The sequence below is a fragment of the Microtus oregoni genome, unplaced genomic scaffold (assembly GCF_018167655.1).
Source record: "Microtus oregoni isolate MIOR12 unplaced genomic scaffold, Mior012 000011F_ref0000422, whole genome shotgun sequence".
NCBI lineage: Eukaryota > Metazoa > Chordata > Mammalia > Rodentia > Cricetidae > Microtus > Microtus oregoni.
The window spans coordinates 30,824,171-30,847,836 of record NW_024543070.1 but is presented as its reverse complement, the minus strand read 5'-3'; the positions used below and the strand labels follow the sequence as shown (position 1 = coordinate 30,847,836).

Sequence of the window (23,666 nt, the reverse complement as noted above, 5' to 3'; positions counted from 1 at the left end):
GACCATCTTCTGAAAACCATTTCATCCAGATTTTAAAATTATTTTTAAAATTTTTTTATTACATTAATTTGCTGGATGGTGGCGGGTCGGTGCACACAAGCTGTGGCATGCATGTGGCCATGAGAGGACAACTTCCGGTAGTTGGTTCTCTCCTTCTAGCATGCACTTCCTGAGGGTGGAGGGCAGGTCTTCAGGGATGGTGACAAGCACCCTGACCTGCAGAATCATTTTCCCAGCCCACACAGTGATTTTTAAAATCTTCCATTAGAATTAGAATGCTTGGCGTTCTCTTTATCATGGTACTGCACGCTCTGCGAGAATAGAGAGAGATTGCCCTGGCCTTCCTTGCCATCCCTGCACACCTTTTTATCCCTTCTGTTTGGTAGCTGCTGTGAGAATATTGGGCTGATGAATGAGTGAATATGTCAACTGAATGTGGTCTCAAGTCAGTCCAGATGAATGAGGAGCAACTTTTCAATGACTTTTTTTTTTGATTTTTATTGAGATCTATATTTTTCTCTGCTCCCCTCCCTGCCTCTCCCTTCCCTTCTCCAGCCCTCCCCCAAGGTTCCCATGCTCCCAATTTACTCAGGAGATCTTGTCTTTTTCTACTTTCTACTTCCCACGTAGATTAGATCTATGTATGTCTCTCTTAGTGTCCTCATTGTTGTCTAAGTTCTCTGGGATTGTGATTTGTAGGCTGGTTTTCTTTGCTTTATGTTTAAAAACCACCTATGAGTGAATACATGTGATAATTGTCTTCTGTTTCTCTGGATGAATCTGTGTCTTCAAGGAAGAGCATCCTAAATAAACTCATGTGTAAGTGCAGAATCAGAGGAAGGAATGCCCCCTCCCAAGCCGTTGGCCAGTCAGCCTGGAGCACCACTCTTGCCCACTTCTCCCTCCTGACTCAGATGCACTGCAGTCTCAAAACTGGCTTGAATCTATGTTCCCTCCTTTCAGTTTGGGTAGCAGTCCTCCTGTGCTGAAGCTATTCTAAATTAGAACTTATACCACACGTTTCTTCTAATTTAAATTAGTGATGATAAAACAAAGTGCAGTCAAAATTGGGCTTCAAAGTAGAAGCTTAAATTTTAGTTTTTGTGGTAAGATTCCCCTAAAGGAATAAGAAGTCACTTCTAATTATCCCATTTGCACTCACTCTCCCTCCACCCACATATGCTCAGCCCTTTTCAGAATTGACAGCAGTAGCGTAGCAATCAGTGAACCTGGATCAAAGGTGTCTGCCATCCAGATAGCTTGCTGGACATTTTCTCGGTACCACAATATGAAATTATGTTCATCTACCAATGATGGATTCTGTGTTATATATCAGTTGACTTAAATTTTTTTGTTGATGTTTCTTCTCCCTCCTCTCTTTTGTGTTTCCTAATTTCATATATCTTACCCCCCTAGGTAAAATGTAAGTGACGTAAAGTCAGGGACACTGACCTAAGCCAATTTTTAATTGTACCTTCTACCGAGTCACACAGTAGGAGTTTAAAAGTGTTTGCTAAATAATTCCAAGCTTTTAATGGCTGTCTCTGAGGGAGTTTTAATAATGTCCTCATTGAACCTAACTTCTGGGATTCATTCCAACATTAATTTTTGTTGTTTAATCTTTTTGTAATAAATAATCAAAACTCTGCTGGTTTTAAAGATGTTCCTATTTTGAAAAATAAATTTATGCAAAAAAATAAAAATGAAAATTGGATAACAATTCTATGTCTCATTCAGATATTTTCAGTGTTTTCTGAATATTGTTTGGCATTCCTTAATGTTACATATTTTCTCAGAGATTATATATACCAAGGCTCTATTTTAATTAAATTACTAAGTTTAATTAATTTTTGGATAAGTGAAAAACTTCTTTTTCTTTTTTATTGAAAATAGATTTCTTTCATACATTATACCCTGATTATTATTTTCCCTTCCCCAACTTTTCCAAGATTTGTTCCACCTTCCATTCCATCAAACTCCACACCCTTTGTCTCTCCTTAGAAAACATACAGACATTTAAAGAATAACAAGAAAATAAAACAAATTGGAATAAGACAAAGGGAAGAAAGAGACCCAAAGAAGAAGCACATGTAGATGCAGAGACACGTGTTTTTATACACAGGAATCCCCACAGCACATGGGAACGAATGCCATTATATATATGCAAGGGAACTGTCGGGTATGGATGAAACAAAGAACCTGCCAGTAAATTTGTTTTGTGTTGGCCATCTACTGCTGGGCATGGGTCTTAAGAGTGGTTTGTATCCCTGCAATTATCAGTCACATGTCTCTTAAGAGAGAGATGAAGTAGGGAACATAGAAAGCTGAAAACCTCAAAATGTTAAACACTGCCTTAAGTTCTATCCATAGCTCTCCAAAGTCAATAAAACTGAGACATCCTTGGCCATGCCATCAAGATGGCTGAGCAGGTAAAGATGCCTGTTGCCAACCATGTTTTGGGTTTCTTTAGACATGGAGTACACTTATTTGTTTGGATTGGGCCTATCCCCTTGTTTTCCTGGTGTGAAGTGTGTGTGTGTGTGTGTGTGTGTGTGTGTGTGTGTGTGTTCCTTCTGGGTCTTTCTCTTGGAACATTTGACACCTACTTCTTGCATATGTTGCATCGGGAAGTGTGAATCTAAACCAGCACACTCCTCCTGATCCATAAATCCCACAGGTACCCAAGTGGGATGTGAGGGCCTTGGCTGGACACATGTCCCTAATTTTTATCACAAAATGGACCCTCTCACATAGCGCTGAGTCTTTTTTGTGTCTTCCCCTGTCTTCTCTGCCTGCCTCTGCTGTCATAGCCCTCTAGGCAAAGCGTTTGGGAAGTAGACACTAAAGGGACTTCATACTTTTCCTTCTGTGGGCACTGTAGGGAGATGTGCAGTGCCAGCTTTAATGAGGTAAGACAATCATATATAATTGGATTGTTCTAAAGCCAATTAAGAATACATGTGTGAGGATAGTTAAAATGGAATTAAGCGTTCTTATAAGAGCAAATTTGGTTAAGCTGTTCTGTCTTTTTCTCAGAATTATAAAACATAGCTTCACTTAGGTGGACATTTTGAACATACATCTTTAGTTGGTTTAGTCATAAATGACTCTGTGCCACTTGGGAGAGAGGGGTAGTGGTGATTCCTCCTCCTCTTCCGCCTCCTTCCACTTCCCATAATTTCTCCTCCTCTCCCTTCTTCCCCATGCTCACTCTCTTCTTCCTCCTCCTTCTCACCTTTCATTAGGAGAGGTTGGCATAAAAATAAAGTTACCTACATTACATTAATTATTAAGCTGTTTATATTTTGCTCACTATATGTACGTGAGAGAAATCTTACTGATAACTTTTATGTTTAACTAGTTTCTATCTTTTTTTTTTTTTCACGAATGGCATCTCAGGCTTCTCTCCATCCTGAAGATCTTCCCGCGTTTATTATACAAATCACCTTTTATCCCCCCAACCCATAAACCAAGGTGTAAGCTCATTAATATTCTCTTTCAGGGGAACACCTGGCTAGGGAAACACCTGCAACTTAGTCACTGGCTTTAGCAAACACCTCTCCCCAGGTGATCTACATTTTTTTTAAATTTATTTATTTATTAAGGATTTCTGCCTCCTCCCCGCAACCGCTTCCCATTTCCCTCAGATCAGGGAACCCTGATTGCTCTTCGAGCAGATGAGGGAGGGGGACTTGATCGGGGGAGGGGGAGGGAAACTAGTTTCTATCTTAAAGTTAACTTAGGAAGTGTATAAACTTAAAATAGTTTAGGGCTTGCGGATGTGGTTGAGTGGATAAAGTGTTTCCTGTACCAGCCTAAGGACTTGAGTTTGCCCTTTAACACTCATGTAAAAAGCTGGCCATGAAGGCATACGCTTAGAATCCCATCCCATAACGATATGTGGGATTCACTGCCATATTCCCTACCATCAGTGAGGAGAAACTCTCCTCAAAACATGAGGTGAAGAGCAATTGAGAAAGACATCCAGTGTCAATTCTTGTTTCCTCCCAAATGTACATACATGTACATGTGTACCCACATACATGCCTACCCCCACATACATCAGTATGTGCATACAATAAAATCAGTTTATCTTTATTCAGCACTATTGTCAAAAATCCACAATACTGTATTGGTCATTAAAAAAATCTACTTTTAATTATGTCTGCCTGTTAAATCGGTCCTGTGTCTAGAACTGTGTCCCTGTTTTTCATTACTATTTATGTTTACGCAGTTTCTTCTCAGGAATTTCTAACTTCATTAGCTTCATTTTAAAAAATACAACCTCTTCATATTGATAGCCATTATTATTTCTTTCTACACATGGGCCTCCACTCTTATTTTTATGTGGTTAACTCCTTTTTTTGTGTTTTTATTCAGTGATTATTTTATTAAATTCATGATTTGAGCTTTTAACTCTTTCATTTTGAAACTTTTCCCTTCCCACTCTAAAATTAGGAATTTAATTTTAAAATCAATTAGCATAGAATTTTATAAATACTGGCATGGTTTTTCCTCTGTCTTCTATAGACTCTATGGAATGTCCAACCATGTACTAGATGTGAGGAGGCTTGAAGGGTAACTGGCCTTGGATTGTGAAGCTTAAAGCCAATCTTTTTCTTTGGACCGAGTGATGTGGTTTTAGGTTAATGCGTCAGTATTTATTGAGACTCACTCGGCAGTTGTGGTCTGTTTCCTTGCTATTCCTTGAGTGACGAATAGTGCGATGCCTGCACCTAGTAGCTTAGTGCAGGTCACTGTCTTCAGTTTATTGCATGCGAAGTGTTGATTTATAAAAGCTTTCTAAATTTGATATGTTAGTTTTTTTCCATGTCTGTTGAGATTTCTACCACATCTGTAATGACAGTTTGTTTTCTTATTTCTCTCCCCTTTATGCTGTCCTGTTTATTCCGAGACTCGGGTCATTACTCCTTACACATGTCATGGATGTACAGTTTCATTCTCAGCAATGTTGTTTACATTTATGTTATCTTGACAAAATCAATACTGTGTTGTTTCTTTTGTGCTGTTTTAAATTCATTATTAGTGTTTTTCAGTTTATCTAGGTGAATTTTTAACTATCTCTTCAAAGCAATAGATATATGGAAGTTTTTACATTTTGAATCTAATAGGAAAATTTGCTTGTGTTTATTGTGATTTTCTTGGACTTAATTTTAGTTTTTCTTTCCTCTTTTTCAGTGCCTACTCTTTGACTGATGTCTTCCTTATGTTAATTAATTTGGAATTTTGTTCTTTTTCTGTTCTTCTGAGGCTTCTTTTAGATTTTTAATAAAACTTATTCTCAGTGCCCATGTTTTATGGATATTCTCATTACACATGTACCTTATTTCTCTATACGTAATTTTATTTCCACTCTGATTTAACTTCTGTTAGTCATTAGTGTTATTTCTTAAAGTTAGTATTTATATAGAAGCACTGTGATTATTTGACCTTTGATTCACCATTCCTGCTACAGCTGTGTATTCTGTTCTTTGGTAGAAATTATTGGTCAATAACATCTGTCAGCAAGATTTTCGTAGGAACAGAATTTCTGTTGGGATATTTAAATGTTCTTGGATGCTGCCGTTCTAAAATGCACAGCTACTGATGAAGTTCTAAGTTGATCTTTGTTTCCATTCTATCTTATCTGCTAGAAAGTTTCTGTTCATCTCATCACTGATTCTGATTTATTGAGATTTATTTCTTGTATAAAATGGCTGCAGAGAATTTTTATTTTTGATGTGTGGACAGATTTCAACTGGGTGGAGATGGGAATGAGTCCACAGTCTTCATGAGATTTGGTGTTCTGCTTTAACTGAGAGCCCTTATATTAAAAATACCTCACTCAAAGATTTCAGGCATCACTTTCTGCCATCCTCTGCCTTTCTCATTCTGAAACAACTGCAGATAGGCATTCTGACTACGTATAGCAGTCCCTGTAGTTCTTTGTTTTTAATTTATTATTTGGAAATTTCAGTATGTGTATCATAGTTGGAGCAAATCCATTCAAATCCCTTCCTCCAACTTGCCCCATATACCACCACCATCACTTTTCCTTCCCAAATTCATGTGCTCTTTTGTTGCCTATATGCGCACAGATGTAGGACCATCCATGAACACATGGGAAGTCTATCAGTGGTTACAACTATGAATAAAATAGAGCAAAACCAAACCAAACAACTTTCTCTCCAAGTGCCATTAATTGCTGATAACTTCTCACTCTACTCCACAAGACAGAATTCATAGCTGGTTAGTTAGTAGGTCCAGTCCCCTGTGGCTGGGTAGTCATAGGCTCCAGGGGAGAGGGGAGAGCGTACTACCATTCTTCTGCTAAATGAACATAATTTTATACTGCCTCCTGAATGCTTGTCTTTATACCCATAGATTACTTCTGTTCTCAGCCCTGTTCAGAGAAGCTCTTTTTACAGTAGTGATTAACACGGAGGCTCACAGCTGACCAATATGCCTTGTATTTTTGTCTTTAGTCTTTCTTTTGTGTTTAATCATGTAAAACAAAGATCAACACATTGTGCGTTTATTATCTATAAAGGACCAGTGAATAAGTAGTAGAGGTTTCACACTGCCCTGAATTTCTGCTACAGCTCTTTCACTATGAAGCATGTTGTGAAAACAAACCTAAACAGTCCAAAAACTACCAGCAATGTATGTGTCCTAGAACAGAGTGTACTGACCTTGATTCAGTGCATACTCTATAATCACAGGTAGCTCAAGTACCCAACAATTGTCCTCCTGTTGTACAGACCAGCTGACAGTACCTTATAATTGATTGTTGTTTCAGTTGTTGTGATTTCCATTTATGCAGCCTACACACAGATGCCACAGGACACCAGAGAGCCTTGAATTGTGGATTGATTTGGAAAAGTATATTTGCCCTACAGATCTTGCATCTGAAATTTTTTGTTTATTTTGTTTTGTTTTGTTTTGTTTTGCCAAGACAGGGTTTTTCAGTAGCTACAGAACCAGTCCTGGAACTCACTCTGTAAACCAGGCTGCTGGCCTTGAACTCACAAAGATCTCCCTGCCTCTGCCTCCTCCTGAGTGCTGGGATTAAAGGTGTGTGCCACCACCACTAGGTACAGCTGGATTTTTTAATCAACACTGCTTCTTAAGTTATTCTCAAAAACACCTTGAATAGAAATCTTGTAAAAATTATCTGCACTTACTGCTTGGAACATGGTGGGAACACACAACAGCTATTGCTGTCACCTGTTTATTAAAAATAGGAGTACTAATCAGGGCTATAGCTTGGTGGGAGAGCATTTGCTGAGCATATTCAAGGCTCCTGTGTTCAATTCCTAGTACTGCAAAACAAATAAATAAATTTAAATGAATGAGGTCTTGCTATCATTGGAGTGAAGTTCTAGAGAAGATACATAAATTTTTGTTTGTTCATGTAAATGTATTGAAAATTCTGTCGATTTGCAATTTATAATCAGTTGTACCCACATACTTAGGAGCCTTAGATATGAGGAATGCCACAAGTTCAAGGCCAGCTTGAATTTGTAATGAGATCCAGGCATGGCTGAATTGCATTGAAAACCTTCCTTGCTTCAGAAAAACAAAACCAATAAAAAAATAAGACATTCATAATTACAAGGTTTTTTAATTGGACCTAATTTTAATAAGCTAAATATTGATTGAAATATGACTGGGTTGATATAAACCAATAAGGGTTCAGTTTTCTGATTTGGTCTCTGGAAATCATTTTAGAAGCAATGGATAAACATATTCCTGGATATACTCATGCTCAGTGAGTATGTATAGACATGTGTTGATGTACATGTGTTCCTTCACTCCGTAATAAAGTCATACCTCTTGCTTTACCCATCACAGGACACTTGAAATGGACCAAAGCTGAGGACATTGACATAGAGACCCCTGGATCTATCCTTGTCAATACTAACCTGAGGGCATTAATAAACAAGCACACCTTTGCTTCCTTTCCCCAGCATTTCCAGCAGTATCTCCTGCTTCTGCTCCCAGAAGTGGACAGGCAGGTAAGTGGGGTTCTACACGTTTCGTTCCCGTCCCCATCATACAGTGCAGTGGTTGTCTGTTGTCAAGGTGACTGGGTCTGATTGGATGGCTTTACGAAATGAAGTACGTAATTTATTTGTTCTGTTTAGTTACTGCTGCTGTTGGTTTAGTTCTTTAGTCTTCCAAAACAGAACTATTATTTTTAAAATTCTTAGTAATAAGCCTACTTAAAATTTTAATCACAGTGCACTATAGTAGAATGAAGCCTTGGCCTACCCACACTGGGAAAGGAAAAGAAAAAAAATGAAGCATTCCACTATCAAATAAATATTTGAAGTACCTGCTCCTTTGCTGAGAGAGAATAATGCAATTTAGTAATAAAAAAATGGTTTCTGAGAAATTATGTTAATGTTTTTATTCTGACTCCTTCCAAGTGGTATTTAAAATTTATATTTGCATTTTCTTCTGAGAGCTTATCATCAAGAATATGGTGCCTATAAATAATCACCTTTTATCTTTTTGCTATAACTAGAGATGTCCTAAATATATTTTTAGAAAGCTTCTAAAGTAAAGAAATACAAATATAGACATGAAAAAAGAAGCATCAATCAACTTCTAAGCTGTTCTGTTAGGGAAGAGAAGGGAAAAAAATCTTCACATAGCTTTTATTAAATGTCACAAAAATTATTAAGTGCTATCTTGAAGACATTTTTCTGTGATCTTATGGCATAATATATTCATTGTTCTGTAATTCTTATTTCAATAAATTCTAACAATATATTTTAAGTTCATACACTTAATAATATATGGATAATTATGAATTTTTATGTTGAATAGATACATCCATCTCTGAGCTGAATTATGCACCTTTGGTTCCATACTTCTATTCCTTTCTGAGTAACTTCGATAGTTTCTATATGGTTTAGTTTTGTACTAACTTGACTACCTCTTTTTATATAAATTTCATTTTGATAACTAATAGTTTGTTCAAATTCCTACATATTTCTTTAATACATTCATCTTTTCAGAAAGATTAATTTGACTTCAGATACATTTTATTGGGGGTTGCCATTGTCGAACCAAAGAATTCATAATCTTTTATTGTGACTCTGATATATTTTAGACGCTTTAAGGTGGTAGACAGTAAATGCTTAATCAGTGCTCACGTCATGAATGATTAAATGCACTCTACTTGGGTGCATGTTCTTTTGATGAATTACCAAAGCATGAGGATAAATGGACAAGCTTAGACTAAAAGAAGCTCACAGAGCTTTTCTAAGCACAGATGCAAACTTAATAGTCTTTCTTTAGCCTGCAAATACAGACAGAATTGGAATAAAATGGGTAGGAAATTAGGGAGAACAAAAATCCAGAATTACAAAATCAAGAGTTAACTAACTTCTGGCAGTCTTATAAGAAGAACAGTAGAAATGACTATGTAAAGGCATTAGAAATAGAGTCTGGAAAATTCCTTTAGTATCTGTCATCAGATACCTTGAAGTCTTTTGAGTAGAGGGTAATCTGATCATACTACTGCTTTTGAAGACTTTGTTAGGTAACATTTCTCCCCTCATTATTAGTGTATTCTGATTGTACAAAATGATGTTTTCCCTTATTTAATTTCCATATGCGTGTGTAATAGCATTTATCATATACATGCTCTTGTCATCTGTCAGATCCTTGACCCACCTCTTGCTGGCCGGCTATCTGTTTGCAAAGAGTCTCCCTTCTATCTCATGTCGTTCTAAGAGCACTACTTTTTAAGAATGTAATTTCTCAGTACTGCAAAGGAATGCCAAGCATGGGAAACATGAGAGCAGAAATAATCAGTACACTATTTTAGTTCCCAAAGTGGAAGAATGGAGAGTTTGAGGGGGATCGGCACTGAAATTAAAAATGAAGAAATTATCATCATTGTTATTCTTGTTCTTGTGCTCTTCCTCCTTTTCCTCCTCCTCCCCCTCCTCCTCTCCCTCCTCCTTTTTCTTGACCTCTTCCTCTACCTCCTCAAAAATATATAATTTCAGTTTTGATTCATAACCTTTGAAGGAAGTTTTAGGGAAGAACCATGGATAGTCATTTTATTTGTTTGTTTGAGAATGGAATTCAGGAGTCAAGAAAAACTTTGGAAATTTATTTATTAGCATACACGGTTATTTTTTCCACTTGGTCATGGATGTGATTTATCTTGTTTACAGTAATGTGTAGCATACACCACATCCACAGTAAGTACTGGTGAAATAAATAACAAATTGTCTTAGATTTAACCAAGGATGTACTAACCCAAGAGACCATGGTGTGAGCCTGATATTTTATTCAAGCTACAGCAGTTTCTCTTACTCCATTTATTTCTGAGCTACTGTAAGAAAGAAATATAGATGAATTTGGCACAATACCCATTCGTGAATAACATTTAGCCCTTTGGGAGATTATTTATTCAGAAATATTTACAGAGCATGCATTGAGTGTTGCTTACTTGATGAATGACGAAACTATATGTGATTTATTTGTGTGGGTCGGCGTAACAGCAGAAAACCTCACATTGTAATGCAATGCCCTTTCTTTATAATTAAGGAAAAAGATTAATGGATGTATAGGTCTACACCAAATTTAGCAAGATGACTGGGGCACATAATGTCAAAACAGAAGCATAAAGTCCTCTAAAGTCACTGAAAATGGAAACAGTTAACCCAAATGCACTCTGTAGTAGGGACAAGCGGTGAGGTTAAGCCTAAAGCACTGGAAAGTGCATTTAAAGTAACAAGCATCCTCCAGAAGGAGAATGTGGCATTTGCAAACTGCCCACCCAACTTTCCAGTAGATTCTGTCCTTCATTGTGACTGACATTGTCCAGAGAGGAATCTAGGAGACCATGAAGAAGGACACCTTACCCTGCAAACGTTAAGTCCTGGTTGCAGGCTAAATAGATTTTTGGAATTTTATGTGAAACTGGTGGTAGCCATCAAAGGTTTTTCAATATGGTACTGCTCTCTGAGTTTAGCTTTAAAGTTTCCAAATTGCTACAACATGGACTAGAATAAGCGGGGAAGGCAGAGGAATGCAATCTGATTGCGTCAGTTTATTTGGGCCCATGAAAGATCTATAATTATATAAAATCCCTTGGAGTTTTATTGGATAAAGACTCCTACCCAAAGCTTGAAATTCCTAACTCTCATGTTTTGCTTCCCTGAATATTCCAAATTTATGCCTCATTACCAATCTAAAACAACCCTGTAGGATCCCTATCCTTGGAGTTCATTACCTGATTGCATCCTTAAATACAAAAAGCTAAGTCTTATCTTGCCACTGCCAGCTGCCATGAAGTCACCTCTTCATCCCCGTGCCCTTCTGCGTTTCCCCCACCCTGTTCATAGACCTGTTTGTCTCCAATCATAATTTAATCACTTCTAATTGTTTTATTACGTTGTAACATCTAGTTGACATTTGAATTTACTCTTCATATCGTATACTGCAAGCAACAGAAAATCCATCTAAACTGACTTAAGCTTTAAGGGGATTTATTGGTTCTGGTATGTAAGATAACAGGTGTTAGTGCATTGTGGCATGCTTTTGGTTATTGATCTTGGGGTTCAGTTATTGTGAAGGAGCCATTGCACTATTTGGCTAAGTAAATTTTGTAAAATAGTTGATGTTTTAAATATGTGTCCCATTGTGATAGGATCACTATCTGAATAAAAAAAAATGAGTGTTTACCTCTTGTCACACTTTAATGGGAAGAATACATATATCCCAGTATTTAGAACAAAACACCAAGATTCACATTCATGGTTGCTGCTGAGGTCACCTGATCTCTTATCCAATCATGAATGCCGTCAAGAGAATGAAAGACACAGAAAGGATTGAGCTAATGAGAGCTTGCTCTTTGAACAATGTTTTTACCGCTACTGCCATGAAGTTCTACACTTGTTTTAGGGTCAGAGACACATTGAAGTTCTGTTTCTAAGTTGCATTAGAGGGTACACAGTAGGGATGAATAGATGCTTGCTACATAACTAACCATACCCTCAGAAGAGAGGGTAGATTGAGTTTGCTTTTGTAATACATTGGATTGAGACACTTCCTCTATATGAAAGGGGTTCTGTCCTCAGCTGGAGACTCTAGGTGTTGAATTGGGTTAAGTTGACAGAATTATTTATGTAAACTCTGACATGCAATGACAATGGGAGGTATCTTAGTCTCTACAGGGGAAACTGCACATTAAAGGATGTTCATAGAAAGAGTAAGGGAAGGCATGGGGCATGGAGAACCTATTCAATGTAGAGGTTATAGTTAGATGGACGGAAGGAGGGTAAGAGGTGGGAACTAGAGACTATTAGCATTTTGAAGTACAGGTAAAGGAGGCTCTCCACTGTTACACCCAGAAACCTGAAGAATTCACCCTAGACTTTTACAGACCGTGAATCCGAGCAAATTAGGATTTGTGAATTGAATTCTGCAAAGATGTCAGAACTAGCTGGTTTATGAAAAAGAGTTGGGGATTGTATCAAAGATACCAGAATATAGGCTGCAGCAGGAGGATGAGGAGGAAAAACTGAGATCAGAATAAAGCAGGACTCGAAGGAGATTTTCTGCCCATTGTTTTTACTTGTCATACATAGGAATATATAGGATTTTGTTAAATTTCTGGATATTTGATAGCATAAAAATGGATCCTGGAAAGTGGTATATCTTTACTGTAAACAAAATTAAGTTTGAGACTCCTGGGCCACCTCTGTGGAGGAATGGGGCCCCACCCAAGATCATACAACTTTATGACTTAAGGATGGGGGGGGTCACTGACAGTTTAAAATAATATTTATATATGATGGAAATCTTAACTCTGTGTGGCAAGCCTTTGCAACAGGCTTTAATTGTGCTAGAGTTCTTATTTGAACTAGGGAGAGGCTTCTATTGGATTCTGGGTTGAGGAGGTTCCTCCCACTTCTTATATGCAGTTTATAACCATACCACCCCGAATGAGCCCAGTCTTGGTCATTCTCATACCCCTGGAATTTTCATGACTTTATATCCTCTCTCAGGACCAGGAAGGGGGATCCTTGGTTTTTCTTTCAGCTCCATGCCTTCACCCTCATTTTCTCTGATTTTCCTCAAAGGTAAACCTTAGAACAAAGACTGCAGTCCTCCCAGGGTTGTTACATTCCCTTCCTCCCTTTCTTCCTTGCCCTCTTCTCTGTCTTATCCTTTATAACCCTCTGCATCTTCCTCTTTTCTTCATTCTCTTCCTTTCTTCCTTCTTCTCTTTCTCCTTCCATTCCTTCTTCTCTAGTCTCTAAAATAGCCATAAGCGCTTAGAAGGTACGTTTCAGAGTGTTTCTGGGCTGGTGATTTACTCTTCCTCCCACCCAATCTGTTAGGATATTGCAGTTAGTGGAGTCTATATGACAGCAAAGCAGAAAGGACTGTTTAGGCAGAAGAAGATGAGTAGGGAGAGGTGAGGAAGAGAAGAGATGAGACCAGTGGGAGCTGGACCAAAAGTACAGTGGCATATATGTATGATAAAAATACAGAAATGAGTTCTTCCGTACCGTAGACCTAGTGTAAGCAGTGGAGATCAGAGGATTAGAAGCAATGATTTCTTTGTGATTTGAATCCTACTCAAATTTAGCCAGGACTCCCGGTGAGATCTCTTTGATCTACAAGATCACGTACAGACCCATAACTATATTGAGTGTTGCTCTCCTCTGTCTGCAGTTGACATTAGTCTTCTCATGATACCTTTGAAGACTGTAAGCAAATCTGGGCTGGTATAGTATTTCCTTGTGATCAGATTTAGATTACAGACTTTGGAAACAGGCAATAAATGAATCTGGGTTCTTGCATACTGCTGCCCAGTTTCCCTAATGAAAAACTTACTGCTTCCCTCTTTGAAATTAAATAGTATTTTTGAGGAAGTTAATTTTAGCCATGTAAATATCCTGTTGCTCTTCAAACATCCCACTTACTAATTCGTACTTGTACAACTTTGTGGCTTTCTGTTTTTAATAGGTTATTATGCTTAAATTATCCCATGTCCGGGGAGTAGAAGATCATTAAAAGGGATTCTGGGCTCTTAGACCTGTCCCTGTTATTATCTGATCTCTTCCTTACTATGAAGCATACCAAGGTCAAGGTGGTCCAGTTTCATTTTGTACATTTTTGGTACCTGTCCAGGATGAACCCTACCACCAGGAGACCAGGCTTTCCTTTAGTGCAAGCTGGAATCCAGAAATCCAGATTTCATCACTGGTGTGCTCTACAGATGGGGCATTGCTTCTCCCAGATCTGGGAAAGATTTGGGAACTACAACTAGACACAAAATACATATGTTCCTGCACACATGTGGGACCATCTCTTTACCTCTGCATTGACTTCAGGAGCATCATGTAGAGAAGTATGAATCTGGTATGTGACCAGTACAAAATCCACATCTACATCTCTCTCTAGATGTAGCTTTCTATCTTGCAAAGCATGAATTCAGACTGATCTAATTTAAACTGGTTCATTTTAGTGTTACTCTTTCAAGCTGTCTCTCTTCTCTGATAGTGAGGAAATTATATGTAATATATTTAAGTACTTGATGTCATCTTTGTATAGGCAGTCATTGTTCTGCACTAACCAGGTAACCTTCCCATGTTGATCAGTCCTTGGCACAGCAAGGCCCTGACTTGAGGACAGGCCCTACCACCTATTCACCTACCTCATCTGGCCCCTTCTCTGTCCTAACCAGCTACACGTCAGGACACTCCTCCATGCAGGTACTTCCTCACCAACCCCAAATTTGAAACTTTGGTCCAAGTGCATTCTTTACTGACCTTCCCCCACCCCACTGCATTATGTTCTGTTCTGTTGCCACACTGGCCCCTCACCTTACTATACACACACACACACACACACACACACACACACACACACACACAGTCACTCACTCATATACACATAGACACATAGAGGGGGTGTCTATCAATCTAAACTTCAGGCCAGAATTATTCAGAACGTAAGAGGCCTATGTTTCCTGGTTGTTTGGGAGCCACAGTGGTGAAGTAAATAAAGAAGAATGAATCTAATCCCTATACCTTCCCTATATGACCAGTACAGGTGGTATTCTTTATCCATTCCTGAAGGTAGGTCCTCACCACAGACCCTTCTCTGTGCAGAGTTCTGGAAGCATCTCCTCTAACCACATCAAGGCACCATGGCATTCTATTAGTCCTGGCTTACTGTACCGTCTTCTGTGAGTTTTCTGCCTCTTGTCTGTGACTCTGCAAACCTTGGATTCAGTATTCTCTCATCTATAGTTCAACCTTGAACAAAATGAACTATCTGTGCTTGCTGGTACTCTTGATGGATAGACCTCTTAGGTGTATGGGTTGCTGGCTACTGAGCCCAGGACCTCACACATGTCAGGCAGATGTGCCGCACTGAGCTGTACTTTCAGGTACTTGACAGGCTTTTTTATTTATTTATTTATTTTGGTGTGAAGTTGAATTATTTGGCCGTAAGCCAATCCTAGCTTTTGGAGTAGGCATAGGTTATATATAATTCAAATAATTATTCAACCAATGTTAATTTGATATTTATTTATGTATGAGGCTCTGCTAAGCACTGATGACTTAATGTTTAATAGTCATATTTCTTGTCCTGAGAGAGATGGAAAAGTCTGTTATCATGAACTTAGGCTACATTGGTATTGTATGTATCCTGCAATGGGAACCTAAAGGAACTAATTATTGTCAGTGGATAGAGGGGCCTAGAAAGAGATATGTATGTATCAAGCAAAGAATCATGGAGAAAGTCCCAAACAGAGGCAAAAATATGTGTCAGCAATAGTACTGAGCACTTACAATGCTCAGCTTTCCATATATGCAATCATTAGCCCTTACAATAAAGCTTTACATAGTGTCATTTATCTCCAGCTCCTATACTTGAAACTCAAGGGTCAAAGGCAAGAACCAGAACATTTTAACTTCTTCCAAGTACAATTATGGGAGTCAAATTCTGAAGACCAGATAATCCAACCCCAAGTTCATGGTATTTCCCCTCAGGGTCTTCCATGACCCCAGTAAATAAAGCAGAGAAGGTAATGAGGTCTAGCTGTACCTGGGAAGGTGGGGAGATCAGGTGAGGACCTTGAGCTATGAAGTTAAGTTGGAAGAATGTCTTCAGAAAGATATAGGGGTCCCTAAACAGCTTAAATTAAACCAGGTTTGTTTTCATGAGGCATGGCATGAATAGGTTTACATTTAGAGCATTGGAAGAGAAGCAAGGGAATAGAGGATTGAGGTCCCCACAAACTGTTGTGTTAGGCCATCTTCCTTTTGTTGCTCAGGCAGTAAGCCTGGGCTCTCTCTTATGCCTTTGCTGTCATCTTTGATCAGGCGAGCTCACTCTCACCCGTCAGAATCCAACATTACTGCATTACAAAGGACTTTGTTTTTCAACTAAATTTGTTTTTTTAACAATTCCACTTCTACATAATACAATCTGGTCCCTCTTATCACCCCACACTTTTCTTATCTCTTTCAGATCTGTTATCCCTGACTTCCCTACAGGTTCTTTCCCCATGTTCATGAATTTTGCCTTGTTTGGTGACTCAACCCATTAAGTTTCCCAAGGGCCATCTGAGTGACTATAAATATGAAACTATTCTCAGTGGTTGAACATCTATGGATTCTGACTCCCCTCCCCAGGAATCCATCAGTAGCCAAGAATTTAGCAGGTAGAGGATTAGCCCTATTATAAGCCCTCGCTTTATCCACAGCTGTTAACATTGAGCAGACCTGATATAAGCAACCACCTGCTGTGACATCATGATTTCAATGGTTATATTATGGTTAGAAGATAAAATTTTGCATGTACATCACTTTTTTGATTGATTTGCCCTTTAAAGTGGCCTCTTTAGTTCTGTCATATGTTTCTGTTTATTTTCTTCCAAATGTGCATTATATGGCTTCATTTGCATAAAGATTCCAAAATAATGTCTTTATATGTTTAATGTGTGTGGCACTTAAAAAGAGGGTCAGTAAATAAGGATGGCTGGATGGGTAAATGAACTAAAGGAAGAATAGATTGATGAATACGTGGGTAGATTAATGAATGAAAGAACTAGGTGAATTAAAATAGGAACAACTAGATGTGTGAATGGGTAGATTAATGAATAACTAGGTGAAGGAATGAAATGAACAACTTTGGCCAAAGATATTACAGGATTTAAAAATAACTAGATTCATAAGGTAGAGAACTAGATTAGTTGATCTGCTGTAACATACTATAACAGACCAAGAGTCTCAAAGAATCAAAAGAAAATCTTTTCTCATGGTTCTGGAGGCTGGAAGAACTGGTATATGATTCTCCAATACCTCTTACTGTCCTTGGTGCACAGATCAGCCTTCATGGTGAGGATGTTCTCCATCATTCCTTCTGCTTCTGAAGGTGAAGTGATACTAGACTAGAAAAATCTTCTTGGTGCCCTCAACAACACTGAGAGACCAGTCCCAAATAAAAATCACATTGTGGGGATGGAGAGATGACTCAGTGGTCCTCAGTACTTGCTGTACCACCAGAGGACTTGAGCTCAGAATCCAACACTCACACTGGGTAGCAATTCCAGATCCAGGGCATCCAGTGCCTTCTTTCTTCTCCTCTGCAAGCAGCTGCACACACAAGACAGGCACAGATATGGAAATGCATAAATGCAAATAAAAGTCTTTAATTAAACAATAGTCACATTGTGATTATAACCTCGGCAATTTTAGAAATAAAATTTTGAACATTTACTAATTGGATTGAGCGAAGAAGAGTTTAAGGATATCAGATATGACTTCTTATATAATTGAGAAAGTAGGCTTCAACATGTTTTGGCCTAAATAATGAGATTACTGATGAGGGAAATTAAAAATAGAAGAGATATTTCTATTTATTGACCAAAGTTTTAGAATTCAAGGAGGCTGGATTATGAAAGAAAGGAAAATAAATCCTATATGTATGAGTAAACCTAGATCTCAACAGGTATTAGAAAAGTTCTGTTCTATAATTCCACATGTCCTCTCTCCAGGCTTTCTTTCTTTATTTATCTTTAGACAGTCTGGATTTGGGAGTTCAGACTGGTTTTGAATTTGTGATCCTTTGGCTTCAGCCTCCCAGTAATAGCTGAGATTATAGCTTGTAACACAAGGGCCGCTAAAGAGAAGGCTGATATGGAAAGTATGTTTGTATGTGTGTGCACATGCGTGTTCTTGCATGAACATGCATAATGCATGCATGTGCTGATTCCTGAGATCAAAGAGGATCAGGAAAAACAGTGCTGACATAATGAAGTGTAGAAGTGCAGTGCAAAGTGATTCTGTCTTCTCAGAGCGTGGAGATGTGTGGTAAGGCAGCATGGTGGGCCAGCATAAGGATTTAGTGTCCCAGAGGAATTGACAACTGAGGCCAAATGGTGGTTGACAAAGCTCTTCCCCTTACCTGTTTTCACCCCGACAATGCTAAATAATTTCTTTGCAGTTACCGTGGTAACAGATGTGCCAGAACTTGGGTTTCTCCAGACTAATACAGTTTTCTACATCTCAATGACTTTGTGGTGGGAGAGGGGCAGTTTGTGAGATTCCTGACTGACTACGGGGCTCAGGCTAGTAAGGTTGAAAGGGTGGAACTGCACCAAATGAAAGTGTGGGAAGAAGAAACTGTAGGTTTTGAGGAAGAAAAGTATGTTAACTGTGAAGTGTCAACGTGCAGAACAGCACAGTTTGAACATGATCAAATAGATAAACATAAACCACAGTTCTTCTTTTCAGTCACATTAACTTTGATTCTGACATCAAGGGAGAAAAACCCAGAGGGTCAGGGTGGTATTACCAGGGAAAATGAAGAAATAGAAGTCACCCACCCTTCATCCAGTTCTCACATGAAAACAAAATCTCCATAATCTCAGTGCTTGGCTCTTTGACCAACTGTGCATATCTCTCTCTCTCTCTCTCTCTCTCTCTCTCTCTCTCTCTCTCTCTTCCTCCCTCCCTTTCCTCCTCTTCCTCCGTCCTTCCTTCCCTCCCTCCATCCCTTTCTCTGCAGATGTGTGGGAGACTTTATAGAGACTCCCTGATGATGCATGGCAAATCTTCCTTTAAGAATGTGCACTTTATCGATGTATCTACATAGAACAATTTTGTGACCTTTTAAAAATATATGACAGCTGGTGGAATAAATGTCACCTAAAGTGGAGTCATATTTAGCCTTTTATTACACTTTCAAATTGAAGCTTACTGATGAATAGGTTGTTGTCATTCCTGTCACCTGACTCATATTTAAGTGATGATCTTCACCATCTCCATTTGATGGCATCGGGGCACCAAGGGCTGTCTACAAATCTTTATTAGACCATCCCCCAGTGGCATCTCCAATAAATGATAGCTTTTATTTTTGACCAAATGGTAATTGCAGCATTTCATTCTGCTCTGCTGTTGTTGTTTGTTCTGGGTCTGTATCTGAGTGTCTATGGTCTGCTAAATGGTTAGCTTTTGAAAGATATGTACAGTATAGGCACTTTAAAATCCTATCTGCGCTCACTAACGGTAATGCACATAATTTTAACTGTGGAGAATGTCATTAAACTAAAATGGAACATTTACGCAGTCCTTTTACAGAGACTTTTGGACCAGGAAAATGAATGTGTATGTCAAGTATTTACTGCAGCCGAGAATGTGATTTATTGATTTCTGATGGCTATGTTGGCATCAGCGTATATATTTAAAGAAGCCTTTATAAATGCAAATGGGAAAGGGCTTCTCGTTCTTTTCCTTCCACGGAAATAGCTCATACATTTTCAATAAGCCAGGCTCCTATTAGAGATCGCTCCACGTACTGTATATATTGATTTAAAAATTATACTGTTATTTTATTCTACAAATAGCATATATAAGGAAATGTCAATTTACCTAAAAGATTATAAAATTCAAATGTATTAAAGATATGAAAAGTACTAGTGTCTTAAGCCTTTAGGTAAAAGTAACTTGAGATGTAATTATTTTAATGGAATGGACACATTGGCTTTTCCCCTGCTTCTGAAAGCATATCTTAAGGTACTTAGAAAATCCATTATTCCTTCTTGCCTAAGTCACTTACTGGGGATACTAAATCATATGTAGCCAATGATATCCTTGCAATCGGAGACTTGCTATTCCCATTCTTGCAATTCAGGCTGTAAGGGAAGCATGTAGGTATACATAGCTTATTTAATAATATGGAAATGACTTATGGAAACAGCTGATTTTTATCTACATTATTCACTTCTTAGCTCACTTGAGGTTAGCATCCAATTTTATTAAGCATTATCTAGCTTCAGCTTATGTCAGATGATGTACAGATTAGACTGAGTTATAAATAATGGACAAGTCAAAAAAAAATGGAGCTCCTTTTGTTCCCGTGCACAGGGAGGTTAACAGGGGAACGCAAACATACTCAGCCTGGAAAACACCATTGCATATGACAAAACCTGTTCTGCATCATACATACAGACATGGTGTGGTAATTGCACAGCATGCAAGGGTATCTTCAACTGTGTCTAATCCACCACCACTACTATATTTTATTATGGATACATTATGCTGCCAAGTGATATTTGTATAGTTACCCTTTGCTTTCTAACTCACTTAATAAAATATTTATAGCAAAACTCTCAGCTTTTTTCAGCCAGGGAAAATGAGAGTCTTGTAGAAAGAACAGATTCCCACTAGCTTTGCTACAGATGTGGAAAGGAATAGCATCGGGGTGAGATGGTGAGAGTTAATTCAGATGGCAGGGCACCTGTTGTTTGAATGGTAAGGAAAATTTTCATATCAAGGCAACCATGGACTCTTGTGAATAGATATCATGTAGAAACTCCTAAATTAAGAATGACAGAAGAAAAAACTTAATTAAATTATGAAATCACCTTTAAATCTCTAGTGATTATTCAGTCCTACTTAAAAAATAAATAATTATATAAAAGCGTCCTAATTCAATACATTGGAGATGACATGAAAAAATAAAGACTCAAAAATAAGCAAGGGATAATGAGGAATCGTGTTTGGATCTCTACATCAGTGCACATATTAAATTATTTTCATATTTCTAATATCTGAAGGCAGTTACGGGGGTAACCTAAGGTAATTTGCTCTAATGAAAGGTTGTATCTCCAACAGAAAACTGTCAGTGGATTATCTGTTTGTCTGTATATAATTAGCTTTGAGTGATGGGGGCCAGCATTAAACACTTCTGCTTTCTGGAATGTTCCTCGGGATGTAGTATCTATAATAAGAGCCCACTGCAGAAAATGTTCCAGGGAAGTTTTTATTCTGCAGTTGCCTTGTGGTCTAAAGAGACTATTTTGTGAGTTGAAGGAAATCCATGCACATTGATGTGTCACTAAGTATATGATTAAGATGTCTCTTGTTAAAGAAATAGTCCCTACTATTCACAAGTGCCAGGCTCCTCCTAGGTCAAGCATGGACTTGGTAAACATGTATCTTTTCCTGAACTGACCAGAATGACTTTTGTGAGGTCCAGCTGATTTCCGGACAAAAGCCACTTCCATAGCAATGTCCGATTCAGCATCTACTGAAAATGATCTCAATGGCACCCGTTCACACACTGAATATCATCTGGAAAATTCATTTATTTTACAAATCAGTTCTACCATAGTAGGCTGAACAATGTGCTAGACATGAGGATATTCTGTTTTATGAGCTGGCCATGACTTCACAGCCTAGCAGAAAATATACACTGAGTTCCTTTGAAATATAAATTAGAGTAAGGAGGGAAAGAATAAGAGAGAGATTGAGAGAGAACAAAAGTGAGAATGACATATTTATCTAGAAGCAGCTTTGATATTTTGGAAGCTTAAGATCCCAAAAGCAAACATAATAGCACTTAATCTACAGTAAATTATACTTAACCACAAGGACACATGCTTTTCCAGTCTGAATGGTGGGAACAGGCATCGTTCAAAATTCTGCAAGAACAAAGGTCACTGCTAACTATCTATTTCAGATCATTTTTGCCCAGTCTTTCTCTGTAAATTCTACATATCATTTTTTTTGGTTCTCTCAATTAATACCAAGACTTCAAAACTCATTTATTCTTCACTGAAATCAATGAATTTCTACTTTTCCAGTGAAATTCTAGAATTTGTTTCACTTTACAGCCATTCTGATTACCTGTTCTTTTTTTTTATTGAGTAAAGGAAAAAAAAAGTTTCCCCCTCCTCCCAGCCTCCCATTTCCCTCCCCCTCCTCCCACCCCTCTTCCCCTCCCCCCACTCCTCTCCCCCTCCCTCTCCAGTCCAAAGAGCAGTCAGGGTTCCCTGCCCTGTGGAAAGTCCAAGGTCCTCCCCCCTCCGTCCATGTCTAGGAAGGTGAACATCCAAACTGGCTAGGCTCCCACAAAGCCAGAACATGAAGTAGGATCAAAACCCCGTGCCATTGTACTTGGCTTCTCATCAGCCCTCATTGTTCGCCATGTTCAGAGAGTCCGGACCGGACTCTACATATCATTTTATCTGGAAATCTCAATAACATACAATAAGAAGCAAAGAAAGATTATTTCAAATCTAAGAACACTGGCTTTCTCATCAATAAAACTCTGCAAATGTATTGCGGGGGGGTGGGGGGAAGGAATCCTTCAGCATTTTGCAGAAGAACTCATGAATTTTTCATCCAGAGCTATCTCCTCCTCCTGTGAATGTTAGTTACCCAGCACTCACCTTCAAGCTTCATTTGTCACAGTGAATGAATGATGCTGCTTTCTGAGCTAGGTAAAGCTGAGAGAAGAATGTGTGCTGTATTTGGAGTGTATGTGTCCATCCAAATCCGTGCATTTAAACCTGAACCTGTGATGACAGTATTAAGAGGAAGAGCTTTCAAGGAAGTGATTAAATCCCGAAGATCCTGCCCTTGTCAGTGGGATTATTGTCCTTGTAACTGAAGCCACAAATCTTCTCCACCCTTGGACTTACTCTACCAGTGACAACCAAGCAACACAGTGTCTTCCTAGAAAAGATCCACCTTCATCAGACTCAGTGTTCACTGGTGCCCGGAGCTCCAAGTCTAGATTCCATAAATGAATACATTTATGTTCGTTATCTATTACCTTGTCTCTGGTAGTTTGTTGCAGCAACACAAATGGATGGAGACAGAAGATTTTTAAATTTCAACATATATATTACTTACATTTTAGAAGTCTATGTACATGTGGTAAAAACACGTTTGTAGTGGCATTTCACTTGTATTTTAATAAACAAAGCTTGTCTGAGGAACAGAAAAGAAAAAGAGCCATTGTGGCCAGCCTTATAGGTCAGGCAACAATGACACACATCTTTAATCTCAGTAGCCACACCAGCTTGCCATAGAAACCAGGCAGTAGTGGTGCACACCCTTAATCCCAGAACTAGAGAGGATTATAAAATGGGAGGAGACAGCTCTCACACACAGTCTCTTTCTAAGATTCCTGGAGGCAGGATCACTAATTTCGGACTGAGGTCAAGGTAAGAGCCAGTAGCTGACTGCTTTGCTCTTTTGACCTTCAGGTTGAACCCCAATTTCTGTCTCTGAATTTATATTAATCATGCTTCACATGTTAGCTGTAGTGGTTTGGATGTTGAACTACCGTTATAGGTAGAATTTAAGATAAATGGTGCCACT

At 38.4% G+C, this 23,666-nt stretch overlaps 1 protein-coding gene across 1 annotated transcript in view; it reads left to right on the top strand.

Annotated features, from left to right (window-relative positions):
- Window positions 1-23,666, top strand: part of LOC121453516 (putative Polycomb group protein ASXL3) — a 143,839-nt gene that overhangs the window by 68,617 nt on the left and 51,556 nt on the right. Inside the window, exon 7 of the mRNA XM_041660364.1 lies at window positions 7,855-8,018. Within this exon, the coding sequence (XP_041516298.1) occupies window positions 7,855-8,018 (164 nt within the window). The remainder of the gene's footprint in view (window positions 1-7,854; window positions 8,019-23,666) is intronic.